This window comes from Lampetra fluviatilis, chromosome 1, assembly GCF_964198595.1.
Source record: "Lampetra fluviatilis chromosome 1, kcLamFluv1.1, whole genome shotgun sequence".
NCBI classification, from domain to species: Eukaryota; Metazoa; Chordata; class Hyperoartia; order Petromyzontiformes; family Petromyzontidae; genus Lampetra; species Lampetra fluviatilis.
The window spans coordinates 41,109,599-41,130,762 of NC_136275.1; the positions used below are offsets into that span (position 1 = coordinate 41,109,599).

At 47.0% G+C, this 21,164-nt stretch overlaps 1 protein-coding gene across 2 annotated transcripts; it reads left to right on the forward strand.

Moving 5' to 3' along the window:
- The first annotated feature begins 240 nt into the window (after positions 1-240).
- COPS3 (COP9 signalosome subunit 3) lies at positions 241-20,566 on the forward strand. 2 transcript variants are annotated; one of them, XM_078863206.1, is made up of 12 exons: positions 241-369; positions 1,739-1,947; positions 4,756-4,868; positions 5,352-5,401; positions 6,178-6,270; positions 6,686-6,865; positions 7,799-7,939; positions 8,447-8,620; positions 9,452-9,538; positions 12,581-12,694; positions 13,352-13,432; positions 17,067-20,566. In XM_078863206.1, exons 3-12 carry the CDS (start codon positions 4,772-4,774, stop codon positions 17,115-17,117), a joined length of 1,068 nt encoding a protein of 355 aa, XP_078719332.1. In that variant the 5' UTR covers positions 241-369; positions 1,739-1,947; positions 4,756-4,771; the 3' UTR covers positions 17,118-20,566. The 2 variants fall into 2 exon arrangements, with proteins under 2 accessions (XP_078719332.1, XP_078719323.1); XM_078863197.1 differs by having other exon boundaries at positions 1,739-1,868.
- Positions 20,567-21,164: the final 598 nt, after the last annotated feature.

Genomic DNA, 21,164 nt, shown 5'->3' on the forward strand with positions numbered 1-21,164 from the left:
TTTCTATCTACGTGACTTTACTGAAAGAACCAAATAATTTGTTGTAACTTTCTGACCACGTGTACACTTCCACTGGACATCTGCCACAAAGAGCTTCACAGCTCATCGGATTCCTCCTGCAAACATCTTCCGGCCACGCCCCCTCCTCACCTAACATGGTCGCCATCGCTTCCGGATATGACGTCACGCCCACTCGTTAAACGGAAGTGACGCGCTTGCGCCAGCGGTTGAGCTCCATCGCGCGGTGCCATTGGGCGCGGCGTCAACCAATGGCAAGCGGCGTTGCTCATCGGCTGGGAGACCCAGTGGTGATCATGGCGTCCGGCCTGGAGCAGTTCGTGAACAACGTTCGGCAGCTCTCGTCGCAGGGTGAGCGGGGCGAGGGGGGGGACGCGGGGCGAGGGGGGGGACGCGGGGCGAGGGGGGTGAGGGGGGCGATGGGGGTGAGCGGGGCGAGGGGGGGACGCGGGGCGAGGGGGGGACGCGGGGCGAGGGGGGTGAGCGGGGCGAGGGGGGCGAGGGGGGCGAGGGGGGGACGCGGGGCGTGGGGGGCGAGCGGGGCGAGGGGGTGACGGGGGGGACGGAGGGGTGACGGGGGGACGAGGAGGAGGAGGGTAGCGAGGCCCCCCCTGGAGCATCCTTCACACGGTGGGGGGGGGGCCCGCAGCTGGCGGCATGAAGCAAAACAACGACCCCCCCCCACCCGGTACAGCCTCAACAGAGTGCTGGGGCAAGTGCTGTGAGCGCGCCGTGTCCGTGAAGGCCGACACGGCGGCGCACGAGGGAGGCCCACGACGTGTTGCAGACCAGCAAGGACGCCCGCGGCGAGTCGCCGCCACGGCGCTTGTGCCAGGCTAGGTGCACTTTGAGACGTGGACGCGAGGTGCCGAAGGCTCTGGCTGTTGACAGAAGAAGTGCACGGGACAGACCCAGGCTGCTGTGGGTTGACTGGGATGATTGACGGATGCAGAAAGTGTGTTCCCAACTGCGTCAAGTTGCGTTTTACCTGCCCGGCGCTCCGCTCGGTGTTGTGAGCGTTCCACTTCCCCCCGCTGTTGCTGGAGGGCGACTGCCTCCTCCTCCCCAGCGGCGTTCTTCACGAGCCCCCTCCACAGGAACTGATCTTGGCACCGCTGGTAGCAGTCATCGACACGTCCAATTAGCTGCACGTCCTCCTGTACGAGGTTATCCCCATCTGTCCGGCCAAGCAGAAGCTGCTTGTTAGGCATGAGGTGGCTGGGCATGGGATCCACGACCCAGCCAACGCAGCCTTGCCTGCCGAACGAGGTCGCTCGCTGATGGGGACTGCTTCCAGATCTTTGAAGGATCTGTAAGCTGCTACTCACAATCCTGTCTGGTTAAACGCGACTGGACATTTGTATTAAAAAAAAACGCTTCATAGCTCATCGGATTCCTCCAGTATAAATCAAGATTCTGATTGTTCACAAATGAATGTATAGGTCTGGCTTCTGATTTTGGTCTGGCCTAACATCGATTCTAAATGTACGGTACCTACATTATGAGAGATCTGTTTCAATCGAGATGACATCGCCCATTTAATACAGCTATTCCGTGGACAGATATTGGTGATTGAATTTTTAAAAATATATTGTTTTAATTGAACCCGATATGCAATCATGACAGAGGGCATACACACACGTAGTTGGCAAAACCAAGAGTCGCACCGTCTGGTTGGGTGATTGAATGTTTTTTCTTCTTTCCCCATTGCCTTATGCAGGCCAGATGACGCAGCTCTGCGACCTCATCAACAAGAGCGTGGAGCTGCTGGCCAAGAATGTGACGCACCTGGACACCGTGCTGGGCGCACTCGACGTTCAAGAGCACTCCCTCGGCGTTCTCGCCGTGCTGTGAGTCGCCCTCGGCGTTGGTGCGCAGCGTGTCACGGTGGCTAGGAGATGTTCACTCCCTCGGCGTTCTCGCCGTGCTGTGAGTCGCCCTCGGCGTTGGTGCGCGGCGTGTCACGGTGGCTAGGAGATGTTCACTCCCTCGCCGGGTATGCAGGAGGTCGTGGGTTAGATCCCGATCCCGACGACTGCTGTTTGTTTGAATTAACACGTAGGCTTTCGCGAGCAATATTATCCATAATAGATGTTTTTGGGTTGGATTGCGTAAATATGAATGTGTCGTTAAACCCGCCACCACCCGACACAGCCAATTAGTAAGGTTTGTCACTTAAACAAAACATGCCAATGTGTTACTAGTACAGCACACCGGTGTGTTGGAGAGTAAATACGCACAAGATTTACAATTCGAGAACGACGTTTCGCCAGTAATTATAACCAGCATCACCAGACGGACAGCCTGGCGGACAGCCTGATGATGCTACAACTATCTCTCGAACACATGGATGTGCTGAACTCGTAGCGAATTGGCATGTTTTGTTTACGTGACAAACCTTACTCATTGCTGTGTCGGTTGGTGGTGGGTTTAACGACATATTTACGCACATTGCGAATCGACATGTATTTATATTATTTGGCGGTTATACAATTCCACGTGAGATAAGCCACTTCGTAGAGCTATCATTTGTGGCCAGGTCGCTTCTGAACAAGAGCTATTTAGCTCGGTGGACCTTGCATGGTAAAATAAAAAGTAGTTTAGTTTGAATCGTTTTTATGTTAGTGTGCGATTGTTTTGGTGGCGGGTGACTCAAAACATCGATAATCATTACGGTACGACGTCTCTATCCACATCGTAACTGCAACCAAGAAATTGACAGCCGGAGGCAGGCCAAGTGCCACTGATATGCAAGGGCGAACATTGCCTAACATGGCTTTCAGAACAGAAGAGCCTTTACACTGACAACTAATCAGAACTATTTTTCAATGTGAAAATGAATTCAATGTAAATTCTTACCTATAACCGAGTTCCAAGCGTATCAGATATGCCACAATTTATACTCTAGCCATTATACACGGTGTGGTTATCGGTTTTAGATGCTCGGTGCGTAACAATGACCAAATTCATTGTCTCCATTCGAGGTCATTATTTAAGTCTTAACAGTTTGTATAATGCGTCTGTAATCAATTATTGCATGCATAAGTGTATACAAGTATTGTTAACATAACAAAAAACTATTTCAATCAATGACGTCTGCCATATTTCCAAGACATTTGGCCAGCTTGAATGAGGCCTTCCACCAGCAGTGATGTGAGCAAGAAATGATAGGACTGCTCCTTTATTTTGTACAATTTTGACCCAAATTTTCCAGTGCTTTCTAGCATCATTGTTGAAGTAATGTATTCCTTTGACACTTGCTGGTATTTTCATGTCCACTGGTTTAGCATGGACAAGAAATTATGGTTGCCGAAGAGAAATCTGAATTTTCACCAGTTTTGGACAGACGCACGCTTTAAATAACGCAGTGGAAATACATGGGAAACATGAGTTGGAGAACAAATCAATATATGTAAGAGTACATTGGCCCACACCCGAGACAGCTTTCCTTAGAGCCTAGTCTCATATGGGTTGGACCAGATGACGCCAAAAGGCGCACAACTCAAAGAGAATGTACCATCAGAGTATGAGAGCTCGGGATAAGCATTTACACCATTGGTGTGCGCCTTTTGGCGTCATCTGGTCCAACCCATATGAGACTAGGCTCTAAGGAAAGCTGTCTCGGGTGTGGATCAATCAACTTTAAGGACAGTGCACATTATCAGAGTTATGTTCTTTTGTTTGTATTATGACTGCAGGTATTGCGGTCTATGCAAACATGACTCCTTGTAAAAAGGTGTCAGTTTTGTTGCCAGCTAGAAGGGTAAAGAAACAATTATCATATTTTTACTGGCAAATGAGGTTCCCATAGTGTACATTGGCTCTTGAAATTTGGGGCAAATGTGCGAGCAAGCAGAATTGCATATCCTGGTTTTCAGGAAGTAGCATTATATATTGGGGTAAAATTATTCACATTTAAACATGTGAGAAATTGTCAAGATTAATAACACTGTGTAACAATTTTTTTTTGTTCCTGGCTAGGAAGTGTTATTTTCTAATTGCTTATGCCTCAAAAGTACAGAGAATGGCTGCTATTACTCCCCACAAATTTTGCTTTTGTGACCAGGACAGTAATATTTTGTATTTTACCTATTTTACAGAATATTCCAGATAGATTCAGTGCCGAGTAAACTTGGAGTAATAATAGCCATTTTCTATACTTTTTAGGCATAAGCAATTACGTAATAACACTTACTACCCAAGAACAAAAATTGTGTTACATCGTGTTATCTCTTGCAAGGTGGCCCTATTATCATCGTAGTTATTTAGTGAATGTAATTGAGGATATGCTTGGCTTAAAAGGTTCTCTCGTTGAACAGGTCAGAGATGCATTCATTTTCTGGCAGGGACAGCCTAAACGAGTTTGGTTTTTAAGTGATGGATTAACGTTGTCATGCAAAACAGAATACAAATACAGGACTTTATTTTAATTAAAAAAACATGCTTAATTTATTGTCCTTTATTTATCCAGGTGAAAGACTATTCACATTTTACAACTTAACCTGTTGATAAAGTGTTTAGCTTCATTTGTGCATCATTGTTAAAGCGGGTAATTTTCTGATCAGGGATTTGTGCATTGGGATCCTAGGATGGAATACGTATTATAAATTTGAATTATTATTATAACACTAAAGACCGTATTCTGCTATGAATATTGTAGTTTTTACAAATGTGTATGGCGGTGCACCGAAGAATATTTCATGTTGTGATTTGCTAATTAGAATATTCCTTCCTCAGGTATGTCAAGATCTCTATGCCCAACGTACCGGACTTTGAGACGCTCTTCTCTCAAGTCCAGCTCTTTATCGGTGCCTGCAATGGGGAGCATATTCGCTTCGCGACAGACAGCTGTGAGTGTTTCACGAATGACAAAACATCCTTCCAGCAGTTGTGTATCACTGTCAATTGGAGAAATAAACTCTGCCCGCAGAGACAACATAGTATATAAATTATATAGTTCATATTTGTATTTCATAACTGTTGTTGTAGCACTGCTATGTATATTGTGATGATTATCGTGTTTGCTATGTATATACATGGCTTTTGCCAGGAATGAGAGTTTTTTTCCCCCCCTTATTGCCGTGTAATTGATCCCAGATCCTTCTTCAGACGTTGGATCTGTGTTCCTTTTCTCGATGAACGATGCCCTTTGAGCATCCCCTTTTGGATTCGGGATGTATTCCACACATGCTTTATATAAGTCGCTGCAATAAACAACAATCTAAACACAAAAAGCAGTTTCTCAAGTAATTCGTTTTCAGTTTAGAAGTGAAACAGTACGTTGATCACTGGATTTCACGTGCGTGCGGCTTGTTTTTTTTCTCTTTCTGCAGTTGCTGGCCTCTGTCACATGCTCACAAACACACTGGTAGAACGAAAGCAGGTGAGAGCATGCAATGAGCCATGTGTTTAAACAGACGAACGGCTATTTCTAGGAAGTTGGTTTGATGTAATATGCATGCTAATTACACATTCACGCACGAGAGGTTGGGCCTCCACCGAGCAGATTGCAGTGCCAAACATTGACTTGCAGACGTGAGACATGTTAATTTTAGTGTGAATAGTTTGCCAACGCGATAGACAGGAGAAAACCCTCACGTGAACGCTGTAGTGACCTTTTTACCGTCGCTCCTTATTCATGTGTCTGACATTTCTCTGTATTCCAAATTGTTGGTGGGGGAAAAAAAAATATCAAAATGGCCAGACAAATTCTAGATTTGAAGTTTTCGTAAAGTCACGTAGGTTTTCACCTACGTGGCCAGACAAAGCCTATTTGACAGAAAGAGACTTTCAACAAACATCGTAAACTGCTCTTCCTCCTTCAGCACAAATAGAGCCCCATGATTTGGATGTCTGAGTGCTTGTCTTCCTTTTAGAGACTTAATCGCTCTTGCTGTGTGTTTGGCCAGCTTGTGACATAGTAAGAGCACTTGACTTGCAGTCTCAAGGTTTAATTTAAACCTCTTCAGTTGAGCCCAAACTCTCACAAGGGTTGATGAGATGGGAGAGTGTAATTTTCACATGTCGGTGAAGGTTAGCACTTCTCAATGTTTATTTTCTGTCTGAGCTTGAAAGCATGTGCCTTGTTTTTATTCCATTTAATTGTTAAAAATAAAAAGTCATGCATTTTGACTGTCACCTCTTATGTGCGTCTCTCAGGCACTCCGTGGCATCAGTATCCTCAGGCAGGCCATAGACAAAATGCAGATGAGCGCAACGCAGCTGACGTCCATCCACGCTGACCTGTGCCAGGTGAGGCGGCTCAACAGACCAACCACATTCGCACGGGCACGACGTCGCGATCGTATCCAGCACCCTAAGATACCAAGGTGACAATAACCTGACACAATGCAATACAGCACAAACAACCCAAGCAGAGTTTTAACCATGCTCTTCTCGGTAGAAGGTACGTTACAGGCCAAAATTAAACCATCAATAACCGTCCAAACCTACCCAGTGACAAGAGCACTGACAAGTATGCTTCCCACTCACCCACCAATTTTATAAATGCGTTTGTAAGTTTAGAATACATTCTTCCCTCTGTGGGTTTGGCATCCCTGCGGGCGAGATTAATTTTCCCACTTGATCCCACTGAATGAAATGCGTCTTGTATCATAAATTGAGTTCGCATTGGCCGTGTATACTCTGTGGTGATTTCTCCTCGCAGCTGTGCCTGTTGGCCAAGTGCTTCAAGCCAGCGCTGCCATACTTGGACACAGACATGATGGACATTTGCAAGGAAAATGGAGCCTTTGACGCGAAGCACTTCCTCTGCTATTACTACTATGGCGGAATGATTTACACGGGCCTCAAGAACTTTGATCGAGCACTTTACTTCTACGAGCAGGTATGGATGTATGTTGAACTTTTTCCGCACCGTACGTATCCAGCCTTGTTAATCAGAGGTGCGGGGGAAGGACAACAAACTAAACGCAAAAAACAGTTCTAAAGAAATTAGTTTTCCGTTTACATTTAAAAGTACATGGCTCCAATGACTTCCAAATATTCGAAGGAAGAGCGTTCGAGACGGCTGCAGAAGCGAATCTGAAAGCGCACGATTCGGTGAGCCGTCTTTGTTCGATGGCCAGCCACAAGCTGCTGAGAAGATGACCTAAGTTTGCCTGATGATCTATGGTCCCTCTCGTGGGTTTAGCTCACGGTTTTGCGGTTTCGCGCCAAATCTATTCAGGTACAGTTCCCCGATCGTGCCCCCCTGTGGTGGGCCGACCATTAGCGGCCAGTCGCGAGGTTCCTGTGCTCGCGACGATGATGACGCTGCCGTGGAATGCACGTAGCTCCGTCTTGTCTCGTCTCCGTCTCGTCTCCCAAGCGGCCCATCGTGGGTCCCAGGCCATGTAGCCTCCAGTGAGGACGCAGTGAGGTTCAGCCGTATGCATTCGAATACGTGTATAGTATTGTACATTGCATTATTTTGATTCATTCTATATATAAGTTATATTTAAATACTTGCTGTTTAATGTTTGGGTTGATGTCGGGTAACATAAAACAAAAGGAGGGGTGGGTGTCGTATTACAAACGGTGAACCAAACCCTCGTTTTCTGATTTGGCTTTGAGTTTGCGGATTTGCCCATTGCGGCTATTTTCAAGAACGTAACCGGACCCAGCGCAATGGCCGAACGTTTGCGGTTACAATCTGCTGTGGCTAACATGGGTGTCAACTTCCCACATTCACCCAGACAGCTCGATTGCTCTGTGTTGTTGCCTGTGGAGTCAGTGGTTGACGTGATTCCCACGTTATCCCCTTGCGCGTTGTAACCAGGCGATTACTACCCCGGCGATGGCTGTCAGTCACATCATGCTGGAGTCATACAAGAAGTACATCGTGGTGTCACTCATCCTGCATGGCAAGGTGCTGGCGTTGCCCAAGTACACGTCGCAGATTGTCGGGCGGTTCATCAAGGTAAGCACCCCCTGCTGCCCACACTGCCCCCCAGCGCCCTTTGGTTTCCACGCAGCATGGAAGAGCCTCATCGTCGTCGTTGTTGTTCATGTCGAGGGATCAGCAGAGCGTTAATAAAACAGTGGTTTCAAAAACATTATTTCGGCAAACATAATGTGATATACGGATGCTGTGTGCAGCCAATAGCTACGGTGCAATTATTGTTTGGCAATTGGAAACGCAGATGCGTGCAGGTGTTTCACGACGGCCTGTTGGCTCCGTTTTCCGATTAGATTGGTCCGATAGAAATTGCTATTGCTCTGCCGTTCTGAGCGCAAACATTGTTGTGTTTTTCCCGTTGCTGTAAACAGATTCAAACTCAGTTCAATGCTGTGACAAAATGTCAGCTCCCTGAGCCACCCAGCCATCCATTCAGCCAGCCACTCAGACATCCACCCACCCAGCTATCTAGCCCCACCCGTGGAAGTCATGCTAATTGCTGGATGCTCGTCATTTGTGCGTGCGCAGCCGCTGAGCAGCGCGTACCACGAGCTGGCGCAAGCCTACGCCACCAACAACCCGTCCGAGCTGCGCGGCACCGTGGCCAAGCACAGCGAGACCTTCGCTAACGACAGCAACATGGGCTTGGTGAAGCAGTGCGTGTGCTCCCTCTACAAGAAGAACATCCAGCGGCTCACCAAGGTGCGTGCGTGCGTGCATGACCCATGCTGTCCGCCGGGCCGAGCCGACAGCGGCCAATGTCTGCTCCTGCAGCATCGTCGCACCTCCAATTAGCACGGTTGGCTACGTATGGCGCAAATGAAATTCAACATTTATACGTGACATTGCCACCCAAAAGAATTGTCAGATAATATTTGGCTACTTTACAGCCTGGTGCAGACTTTTCTTCCTTGGAAATTAGAGTTCTTGCAGGCATACGCTTCCAAAACAGGCCGGTATCGTCAACGTTACATATCTGCTGAGGTGTGTAGCTGCCAGCTTCAATGATCTTCTTTAATTCTGAACGATATTATTATTGCAGCAACAGTGTCAATCAAGCCAAGTCAATTTTATTTTTTGCTCATCGGGGTACCACCTGTATTGGCTGTTTTATGAAGATGTAAATCTTGGCCCATGTCACGTAAGCTGTACAGCCACGCATGATCATGTGTGATTTAGGAAACGTGGGTTCGCAGGTCGGACGACTCATTATGCAGCTCGCTGCGCTCGGTTGCATTCTATCTTGCTCGCTGTTGCAATTTACTTTGCTCGGTCAGTGTTAGCCGCTGAGGTCGTGACGGGTTTCTCTGTTCATCCCCATTGCTGTCGATCTCCTGTACCATTCCCGTTCTGTTGTAATGTACACTGATGCCCACTTTATTGAGGGCCGACATTGGCAGGTAAAATAAAGATCGATTGATTTATTGATTCAGAGCTGATATTTCTTACGTTCAATATGCAACACAATCGATGGCTAGATTGAGTTAATCTTAAAGTGTAAATGTGTTTCCATCTTTTGTGTGTTGCCTGCAGACCTTTCTAACTCTCTCTCTGCAAGACATGGCCAATAGGGTGCAGTTGTCTGGCCCCCGGGAAGCAGAGAAGTACGTCCTGCACATGGTGAGTGCGACCAGTGGTTCAACTCGGTAATGCTGTTGCGTATCCTGCAGGAATTGACATGTAAATAAGTAATATTTAAAAATACATTTCTAAAAACACGCTTTCATGAAATGTACCGTACGAGTAATGGCAGAACTCCACGACTCCAGGAAATGGCCCCGAAGTTTGCCATAACGTAAGGGGCCATGGTGATTTACAGCCAACATAAGATGAGCGTGGACAATTAGACCCAAGCCGAAACATAATATTTATAAAAAGATTGCTTAAAAATATGTATTTTTTATTTTCAATTATAGAATATAGTATTGTCATCAGTATAAGATGCGTATACCAAGTTTGCAGTCGATACGACATTGGGAAGTGGGTTAAAATTTAGTTACAAGATTTGAGGATACGACAACAGACAGAGTTGAGGATACAACAGACAGAATGAGTTAAATAAAAGCATGTAAAAAAATATATATTTGACCAGGTAAGACCCTCATAATCAACGTTTTTGGGTTTAGATCGCGTTATTTATAAATGTGTCGTAACCCTCCACCACCCGACACGGCCAATCAGTAAAAAAGTGTCACGTTGACAAAAGACAAATTAGTTCACTGTTTTAGCCCACCGGTGTGTTGAAGCGCGAAACCACAACATTTACAATTTGAGTACCTACGTGTTAAACAGGTAAGACCCACTGAGCTATGTAGCTCTTTTTCATAAGCGACCTGGCCACAAATAATAGTTAAACGAAGTGGCTTATTGTGTGGAAATTTACAGCAGCCAAATCCTTTAAACACGTGTCGTTGATTCGAAATGTGGAGAGAAAAACCGGAGGACCCGGAAAAAAATTCACTCAACCACAGGGAGAGAGACACGCAAACTCCAAATATACACAGCAGGTGTCAGGGTCGGGATTGAACCCACGAGCACAGGTTAATGATTAGAACCAGCAGTATATTTCCCAGTGAGTAAAGCTCGTAGAGCCAAGAAGCTCTTTTTCAAGGGCGACTCGGCCAGCAGACAACATCAAAGCTTTCCACAATTACAGATAAAAAATTATAATTCTCAATTATGTTGTCAAATTACATTCACACTTTAGTGATTTTAATTGAGTCGGTTTGAACAAGGACAGAGATTGCTGAATGGAGATGCCAAGAGACGAAACTGGGTGGGGTTCCAATCACTTTGGGCAGTCGCTTCATGAAATACTTTCCATCCAAATTTCGTGCGAGATCTGGGGACTATTAATAGACAATTAGAAGCGCCTCGCCGATTTTTAGCATTGTCTTAACGGTAATAACAACAGGTCAGAAATATAGAGAGCAGATCTACGGACAAATAGCCTTGCAAATGAAAATGAGCTCTGCCAACTCTCAAGGAGGGACACCGGTTTTCAGCATTGTGCTGCTCCTGCTGCGCGGACTTGCAACACTGAATCCCGCAGACAGAGCTGCCAATCTGGAGCTTTATCCGTTTGCCGCTAAACTGTCGCGTGTAACCGCAGATCTCCATCGACATACCTCAGATGGTAGCAGTGTGGACTCGCGACTTAGCAGATTGCCCTTTTGAATGATCACACGTCAGGGATTGCAGTTGCATTCAGGAGTCAATAATGTGTCTTAATGTCGTGGTGAAAGTAGCACCTCTAGTGGCTGCAATCATTTGCATACAATTCGTACCAATTAAAAATAATATATTCCTACACGAACGATTCAATGGGTGCCTTGTAAGTGAAACTATTGATTTTCATTGATGAATCAGTGGCTAAGTACGTGCCTACAAATGACCCTACGCTATTTGCAAGAGACGCCTTTTGTGCACTGTGTTGGGCCACTCTTACGTAACCTCCGTTACTCGTGTCGCTTGCACTAACGAAGTGAATTCACCATTTGGCTAAATAAAGTGCATGCTGATTGATCATTTCGTGATTACGAGAGTTTCTACAAATCCGATCGCAATGCAGCAACATAATGGCATTCTTCTCGGTGAACATTATAGCGGCATCATACATTTCTGCCAGCTTGAACAACGGAGAGAGAGACGTGTAATTATTTTGCCTCACTTCACCAATGCATTTAGTGGTGTGGGCGGTATCGACTTAAGACGCGCAGTATTTGCAGTCGTCAATATGTGTAGGAAAACCTTATTGGTGAATGCACTTAACGTGGTGAATCACTGCTACAGGAGGAGCATGCTTTAACAAACCTGTCACGCATCCTCTAGGAATTGTGTGTCTTTTATGAGGATCAGCACAGGATGTTGGTTTCGCTATTAATAGCAGTTCTCTTCGCTTTCATGCTGACATTTTGTTTCGCAGCTCTTTCTCGTATCACTTGGCTCGGTCTTCCCCTAGGTCTGCTTGGTCATACACGAGTCCTTTCTGTGGTGTGTAAAGATTGGTACGCGCTTGCACCGCTCCCGCCTTCACCAGTACTCACTAATTCACTCGCAGCACTTGCCCCTGTAGTCTACATGGCTATATGTGATGTCTGATGTATACGTGTTTAAGTCTTGTGTATGTATGTGTGGTTGTTGTTTGTAAGTGATGGGGAGTGGTAGTGGACTGGTTAGTGCACTGCACTATGAACCGAGTAACCCGAGTTTAATTCCTACTCACAGCTAACATAGGACAAATATCTGAATCGGTCCTGGGCCTCCCCTAAGTGGACTCGGCATTAAATGAGTACCTGGTGCATAGTGTAAATATCAGCATTAGAAAGACAAAGGTGGCTGGGTATGGTGCTGGCCAACTCCCACCCCCTTGTGTGCTTTGTCGACCATAATGGGTGCTCGCAAACAGCACTTTCCCCAGCAGTCTGTTAAGGCTATATGGTTGATCTTTGTCTTTGTTTGTGTGTGTGGATAAACCCAGACTTGAATGCAGAATTTCAGACGCGCTGCATCATTGATGCGGCGAGCTGCCCAAAGCCCCTCTTTGGCTTTGATGTATCTGGCAAGAAGACACCTTCTGAATGTCGCCTCGGCTGGATTATTATTATGCAGCAGTTTACCTCGCTTGCTATGACTTACTCGTGTGGCGATTTTGTTCCGCAGATCGAGGATGGGGAAATCTTTGCCAGCATTAATCAAAAGGACGGGATGGTGTGTTTTCACGACAATCCAGAGAAATACAACAACCCTGCCATGCTGCTCTACATCGATCAAGAGGTATGACGGGGTACCGAAATAAGAGCTCTCGGTTCCGATCTATCATTAGCTGCTGCCTCGCAAAATTATTTGAGTTGAGCACAAATACAAGATATGTTCACAGTAAGTCTGTTTAAGCTATTTTTTTTACTTTACCAGGTTAGCCCCACGAAGCTATAAGCTCTCTTTTAGATTATAGCTCAACGAAGTGACTTTCAAGTTAACATCTTGCCACCCACAAGCCCTCGCTTAACGCTGTCGATGTGTTCCTGGAAATTGCCGCGTTAAACAAAAAAACGCGTGAAGCGAAAACATTTTCAGCGTAAATAATGTAGCGATAAAATTTGCCGAGATACGATGTAATGTACACGTGCGCAGCGAGATGGCGGACAAATCACTGAGGCTACGTCGCCGCATTACTGTGTCATTCCACCCAAACTTTATCGTTACTTTATTTACGGGGAAATTGTTTTCGCTTAACGCTGCACTTTTCAGGAACGCATCTATTGCCCCGGGCCTCGTGCTTTAGGGTGCCCCCCCGCGTTTCGACCTCACGGCGTCAAGACGTAATACTCCCAGTTTAGTTTGAAGGCGTGGTGGAGGAGGCTCACACGGTGGGAGGGTCTGCTTTGGTTTGTGCTCTCTCACCGCTTTGTGCGCGTTCTGTGGACCCTACAGATGCAGAAGGTGATCGAGCTGGACGAGAAGCTGAGGGCGATGGACCAGGAGATCACCATCAACCCCCAGTTCGTGCAGAAGGTGGGTGGACGTTAACTATTACGGACTTATGCATGTTGAATTCATTTCCCACCGCACGTAGCCAAGCATGCTAATACGGCGGAAAGATATTTTTCGTTTTACCGGGGAGATCACGCAGCCACCCAGGCCCTATAACGTAATTACATTTCAAGTTCACGGATTAAAGAGGTAAAGTTGAGGTACAAATATGACAGCTGCATACACGTGGGGCTAGGTGATAAAACACACGTGCTTGCAAGCGGAGACAGAGAGCGCCACCTTCAAACCTGGACAGGCTCTGGGGAAGCTACTATTGTTGTCCTTCCCCCGCACCTCCGATTAGCACGGATGGCTACGTACGGTGCAAAAGATGTTCTACATACATACTGGGAGCAACGAATAACTAAACTAATGAAAGATTTTTATTTACCAGGTAAAGCCCACTGAGCTATTAGCTCTCTTTTCAGAAGCGACCTGGCAACAAATTATAGCTTAACGAAGTGGCTTATCATCACGTGCAAATTCATTACCGGCCAAATACTCTAAACGCACGTTGATTCTAAATGTGGAGGGAAAAACCGGAGTACCTGGAGAAAAATCCACGCGACCACGGGGAGAACATGCAAACTCCAAATATACAGCAGCAGCAGGCGTCATGGTCGGGATCGAACCCATAGACCTCCTGCACACCAGGCGAGCGAGACAACATCTCCTAGCCACTGTGGCGCCCCCGTCTAAAGCGCTGACCTGGCCTTCAAGAAATGTTTTTCGGGAATAGTTTTCTAAAATGACATGCGTGTGCCAACACGCGGTGTGTGTATTGTTACGGCACCCCTCCCTTGTTGGCGTTGACACGAGTGCTTTAACACGGAAGAGAGAGGGACACTGCACGCAATGAGGCAAAGTGTCTCCCCACCAGGGGTATTTTTTGTTTTCCAAAGTCAGCTGAAAATTTATGTCACAAATAATTTTAATGTAAATTGTACCACGAAGACATTGCCGGAACGCGAATGAGCGACGTCGACTCAAAAAATAATTGCGACACACACACTTGGGGGGGGAGGCGGGGCGGCGGTGGTCACGCTTGTGCCTCGCAGCAAGGAGCGGCGGGGTTCGATCCCCGACTCGGGTGGCTTTCCTTGCCGGGTTTTGAACGTTCTCTCCGCTTGTTCTGCATGGGCTTCCTCCACGCTCTCGGGTTTACTCCCGTAGCTAAAACAAAACATCACACAGTGTAGTAACTGGTATTGTCCAAACATCCCTGTGCTGAAAAATTTCCTGCAAATTTACTCACAGCAGCAACAACCCCCTACTGCGAAAACTTTGGCAGGACCCTCCGAAAGAGAGTATTGAGACTCGGTGAGGCATTCCTGGGTAGTAAAGCAGAACTAAATTGGTCCATAAATTGTCATGTTTGTTCACGCGACAACTTTATTTATTGTTCCACACACATTGGCACTGTCCTCACGTGATCTCACCTAACCGTTAATTGTAAATCGCAACATTTCTCGCAGAAGCCTCCGTGTGAGATAAAACTCGATCCTCAAGTGTCGGATGTAGTGGTCTCAACGCACACTCGTGGTTAATTGGCTGAGTGGTGATGCTCTTGCAGAACACTGGACACACTATAAAGGTTTGAAGTTAAAATCCCAGTCGGTGACCAAACCAGTCTACATCCATACACGGTCAATAAAATAAATGCTACCTTGTGGGAAATCAAAAGTGGTTGTACTCTGGATAACATTCTCCTGGCATAGGAATGTGGAATTGGAATTTCCCATTCATTTGCACCAACGAAGTATGGTGAAATTTAATGGTCGTTTGAACAACGTGACTGACATTTTGTGCCTATCATACACTTCCTTTAGAGGCCTCACCTATCCCTAATGCAATCTAACCGAAAAAATCCCCTTCATTATGGACAATATTGGTCATGAAAGCCTAGGTGTTAAACAGACCTCACCGATATAGCTGCCCAGTGAAGCCGCACTTGCCCAGAAGTCTGTCACTGGGCCCAGGTGGATGGCAAGGGAAAGAGCAATGGACAGACGGAGAATGGCGGGGGGGGGTGTGTTGGTGGGTTGGGACCAGACAGGCCTACGCCATGGTTTAGTCGGAATGCAGTGCCACTTGGCTCATTTGGTTGGGGAAAATGTAAATTGTCGAGCCAGTGTCTGGGCCTGCGGGCCAGCTCTGGCAATCTGGCAACAATCGTAACATTTCGGAGTCACCGTGAAAATGAGATGCACGCACCACGACATTATTTACATCACTCAGACAAACCAGACATGACATTAAATAAACCAGACAAAAATGACTATAGACGTTTTAATCATTTTATTTTCCATTTTACTTACCTTTTAACAACAAAGTTTTGTACAACATTGCTTTTCCTCCTTTACCACCACTCCCAAACCAACCGCACACAAATTCCTGCCCAGCTATGAAGTGCCCTCCCCCCTAAGTCTGGCACTTGATGCAGTGTGTACACCGGGTACACATTGAGGGCTGCATTCGAGAGCTTTTCACCTAGTTGCCATACCCAACTGCCATCAGAAACCTTATCCTAACTTGGTTTGCAGGATTTAATCCGCACACTTAAGCGCTGCGCCGGTGTCGTCGCGCCGCCCATTGTTGTGCCTTGCTGTCTACCGCGAGTGGGACTCTGGTTGTGCCTCGTGCCCACACGAGCGGTGCGCCGTGCTCATTTGCTTTGGGACTTCTGAGCCATTCGTGGAAAGTTGTAGCTGTGGCAGCGGCCAGTCTCTCCGTAGCATCATCGCTGGTCGGCTACATGTGGTGCGAAAGAGGTTCAACATACATATATACGACCGTAAACCCCTTGACTGATGTGGACTCTGTTGAACAACAGGGTGGAGGTGTGCAGTCGGGGGTAGATTGCGTTCCACCAATTTTTTGTCAATATCTTTATTAATTTTATTTCTCTTGCAGACAATGGACGTAATAGGTGCAGGCATATGTGGCTGTTGGCTGTGATATTTATTCATAATGGGTCATAATGCATCCAAGTGTGGTCTGCACAATTTTCAACAAAGGGTGAAAATTTGCCCTCGTAATGACCACTCTTTTCTAACATCGGTTCAGATTGTTTTCTCGGTAAAAGGGGTATTTGGAAAAACAATAAGTGTGCCTTTTATTATTTGGGTAGACTTTTTTTATGATCGCATAATACTTCAAACAGTTGCTATTGTGAACATATATAATTTTATAATGTATAAATATCTTTATATAGCTTAAGTATATGTTCACTAGAATTCCTTGTAGTCAGAATGCCCTACTCTGAGTTCCACTAATTCACCAGGTTTTTTCCTCGCCTCTGGCTTCAGGCTGGCCAGCCGAACGCCGTGAATGCATCGGTGCATCTCCCTGGTCCTTAACCAGCGGACTATCCAGGGGGCGCCGCGGTGGCGAGATGTTAACCGCCTCGCCTGGTATGCAGGAGGTCGTGTGTTTCATCCCAACCCTGACGCGTTGTCGCCAGTAGGCGGTCACACGCTACTTGACTCGCGTTATAACGGGGCGCGTTAAGCGGGAAAACGTCCCATAAAATATAAACCTCGTTAAAGCGTCGTACGAACGCCGCACGTTCAACGGGGATTGGCCGTACTAACATTTGTTTCTCTCTCCGCCGCAGAGCATGGGCTCCCAGGATGAGGACGTAGGGAAGTCCACCAGCTACTCCTGAGAGGCGAGCCGCGTGGGTCGCCCAGCGGCGGGAGAGGGCTCGCTGCTGGCAGGCAGGCTTCACGCCTGTGCCCAATCGGCACCTGCCTGCCACTCCACCACTGGGGGCTACCACCACCACCAGCAGCAGCAGCAGCAATAGTAGCACGACTCATGTCAGCAGCACCACTGCGGTCGTCACCGCCATTGACGACGCCTACACACCCACCTCGCTTATGTCCCCATGCCCATCAGCGACAGCTGATGACGCTACCACCCACTGGAAATCTGCATTGGCACGAGGTTCATTAAACAACAACGCTTTGTTATATTTGTTTTATTTGAAGCAACCATGGATGATTGGATACAGGACAAATTGTACATTTTGTTGTTTGAATGAATATATGCAATGGTGGAAATTGTGTCGTTTGATCCAAATATAATTGGCGTTTTGATAAAATGATAATATTGTAAATGTTGCGTCTGCAGATTTCTTATTGTCCTGTTAATGGCCAAGCCGCAGCTCCTCGTATCATAATGAACATGAATCTGTAAAAATAATATCTAAAAAAAAAACCCCAAAACTAATTCATTACACACCATTGCAAGGAATACGTCTCGAACAATATATTTTAAAACATTTGTGAATTAACATTTAAGACGCCTTAACATTTACTTGTAGATTTTCATCTGGTGATATGAAACGCCGGTGTTCGGTACAATTTTGGCTTGCCATATCGGCGCCGTTTCAGAGCCCAGGTGTGTGGTGCTGGCTTCTACCACCCCGCACCCATGATGCACCATTACCACCTCCCGTGATGCACCATTACCACCTCCCTCAGCTTTGCCTCCCCCCTCCACACACACAGACCGGTCCACGCTTGTGGACGAAATGGTCACAGCCACTCGCTGCGTTGCCAGATCGGAAGTCTTCCCGAAAAATTTTGCAGGTTGCACGTTCACGTTCGAGCAAATGTGGAGGTTCTCAATGGGAGAGGAGAGTTTCTAGGATACAGGCGGTCCCTGCTTTTACGACGTCACAACTCGGTCCTGGAAACGCCGTCATTGTGAACCTGACCCATTGTTCCCCGTAAACGATCGAAACGGTAGGAACACAACTTGCCGATGGGTTTTTTTCGTTTTACTAGCCGGAAATCAGACTGACTGTTCAAATACGTTCGGAGTCGTGTCGGAAGAGGCGTCGCAAATGTAGTTTGTGGTGGCGTTATATAAACGTCGTGAATGTGGATCGTCGTAACCTGGACACCGCCTGTATTCAGCGAGGTAACACCAATGGGCAAGTGCCTTGATCCCCTGCTTTCCAAGCGAAGCTTTGCATATGTGGCTCTTAATATTGCCTCTTCTTGCGAGTTCTTGGGCATGGTGAAATTTTAATTCATAAAACTAAATATAAACTTCCCTCTACCACCGATTCTGCCAGCCTTAATTTACTAATCTAAATTATCTTATTGTTTTAAAATTTTAATATTACCACCCCGCAGGAGGTTTGTGTTGTATATGAGATGTGGGAGCGTTTGACGATTTGAGCTTCTGTCGACGGTGTTCGGTTTTAAAGCTACAAGTCACTTTTTTCCTCCTTCCCTAAGGCATCCGAGTATTCGGGAACTGTTTTTTTTTGCTGTGAGAAGCTTTGTGCTTGGAAACACCGAGCCACAACAGAACCAGGATCGGACCAACGGTGAATGGAAAGCTGATTTCCATCAAAATGTTGGAACCTAAATTGGTCTTGATTGGTAAACGTAAAAAAATGATCGCTGTGCTTTATATCTGCTTGCAAATTAAGGCTGTGAGTTTTAAACACAAAAGTCGAGTTTGAAAAAAAAAAAACAGACCACACCATGTGGCATGCCAGAAAATGTCATTTTTCTATATTACCACAATACAGCGACTGCATTGTTCCTAATGTCCTGGTGCCTTCAACGTTTTGTGTCTGATCTGGCAACATCATTCAAACCTCCTCGCACAATATGAATTCTGTACCAGTGCTGGCCAAAAACCTCGTGGGATCCCAGTGATTTGCTGTGGATCCACTCAAAATACACAACAGCCATCGTCTTGCGCCCCCTATTGACTAGAGAAGTGATTTTAAGTTGAGTTGGGAGAAAAAGCATCGTCACCACCAGTGGAAAAATGAGAAGGCCAGAATAAGAGATGCTTTAAGCCATCTTTGTTTCCCGCAACACAGGACCTCTGTATGTTGCCTGTCGGGACGTGAGCATCTCGGAATGTTGTTCAAGGACGGTGACTCGTGACTTGACCGCTGTTGATGCATTGCGTGGTGTTGCAGGCTGCCGAACGGCACAGGTTGATCAGCTTGCTTGATGCTTTGGTAACTTACACATCCCTATCATGTCCACTCATCTTCTACAGGCACTCGTGTGTGTGTGTGTGTGTCTATACGTGGAAACCATAGACTTTGTACTTGTTACAACTCTATGTATGTATGTTGAACTTGTTTGCACCGTGCGTAGCCAACTGCTAATTTGAGGTGCGGGGGGGGGAAGAGGACAATAAACGAAACAGAAAAAGCGGTTCTAAAGAAATTCGTTTTCAATGTGGATTTAAAAGTGCATAGCTCCAGTGGCTTAATATCGGAAGGAAGAGTGTTCCAGACGGCCGCAGAAGCGCATCTGAAAGCGTGCGGTGCAGTGACCGTCTTTGTTCGATGGTTATCCAAAAGCCACTGCAAGGATGACCGGAGTTTGCGTGATGATTTAGTCTTCTTGACGAGATCAGCGAGGTCTCGTGGTTCATTTCTGGCAAGCACTTTGTGTGTAATGAGAGTGTTCTTATAACTCTGTCACTATACTCAACCAATGCCGAATCTTTCAATACCTTCAAAGGCTTAAATGTTTATATATCATACCTAACCGTGGCAGTACACAGTTCTAAGTATTGGGCAGACATCGGGCCTCCAACGACTCTTTAACAATTCGACAGTGCGTTTATAAATCGCAAGCAACTTACACCTTAAAAGTCTACTCGCATTGACTTCAAAGAGCATGTCAAATGCAGTGTTTTGAAATACACGAACGTGTAGACACGAATTGCACTCTCTCGGGGTAGACGCGGGTATTCTGGAAGACCTGAGCCGGGGTGTGGCTCCCAGTGGAGTTGTAGTTGGTCCGTCTCCTTCCACGGCGACATTCTGCCCAGCAACTTCACATCGCGGCCCTGCAGTGCCTGCTTCACACCTTGTCCGACTCTCAACTTTCCACAGCCCAGCTTCCCCAGCTTCCCAGCGCTATCTACGCATGTTCATGTCAATTGCATACCACGCACACACGCGGCACGTCACGTCGAAGGGTGGGACGCTGGCTCGGAGGGTGTTTGGTGGCGCAGGGGAATTTGTTTTATTTAATTTTGCATTCATAAACTGCCAGGAAAGGCAGATAACTTTCGAGTGTGTACTGTTGACCGTGAGGTCTTCAATAAAATTATCGACATGCAGTCACGTGTGTGCGTGTGTTGCCACTAAGTGGCGGTGACGTCACCACGACGACGCTTGTGCCAGGCCATGTGCACCTTGAGGCCACGTGAAGTGTCGAACGCCCGCTGGCAGGAGGTCACGGGGCAGACCCAGGTGCCACGGGTCGACTGACCGAGATGACCGAGATGACTGGCTGATGCACCACCTGTGCCCCCTACTGTGCCAACTTGCTGTACTTTAGCCACCCGGCGCTCCGCTCGTTGTTGTGAGCGTCGCTCCTCCGCCCTCCGTTGTTGTTGGAGGGCGACTGCCTCCAACTGCCCATTAGCGTCCTTCACGAGGCCGATCTTGACACCGCTGGTACCAGTCATCGGCAAGTCCACTCAGCTCCACGTCCTCCTGTACCACATCACTCCATCTCTTCTCTAGCCCGTGCCGCGCCCGTTTAGCCCCCTCGATCCGGCCGAACAAAAGCTGTTTAGGCATGCGGTGGCTGGGCATACGGGCTACATGACCCAGCCAACGCAGCCTTGCCTGCCGGAGGAGCTCACCGATGGGACTTTGCCCAGATGTTTCAAGGATTTGTGAGCTCCTCACGCAATCCAGCCTGGTTAAACC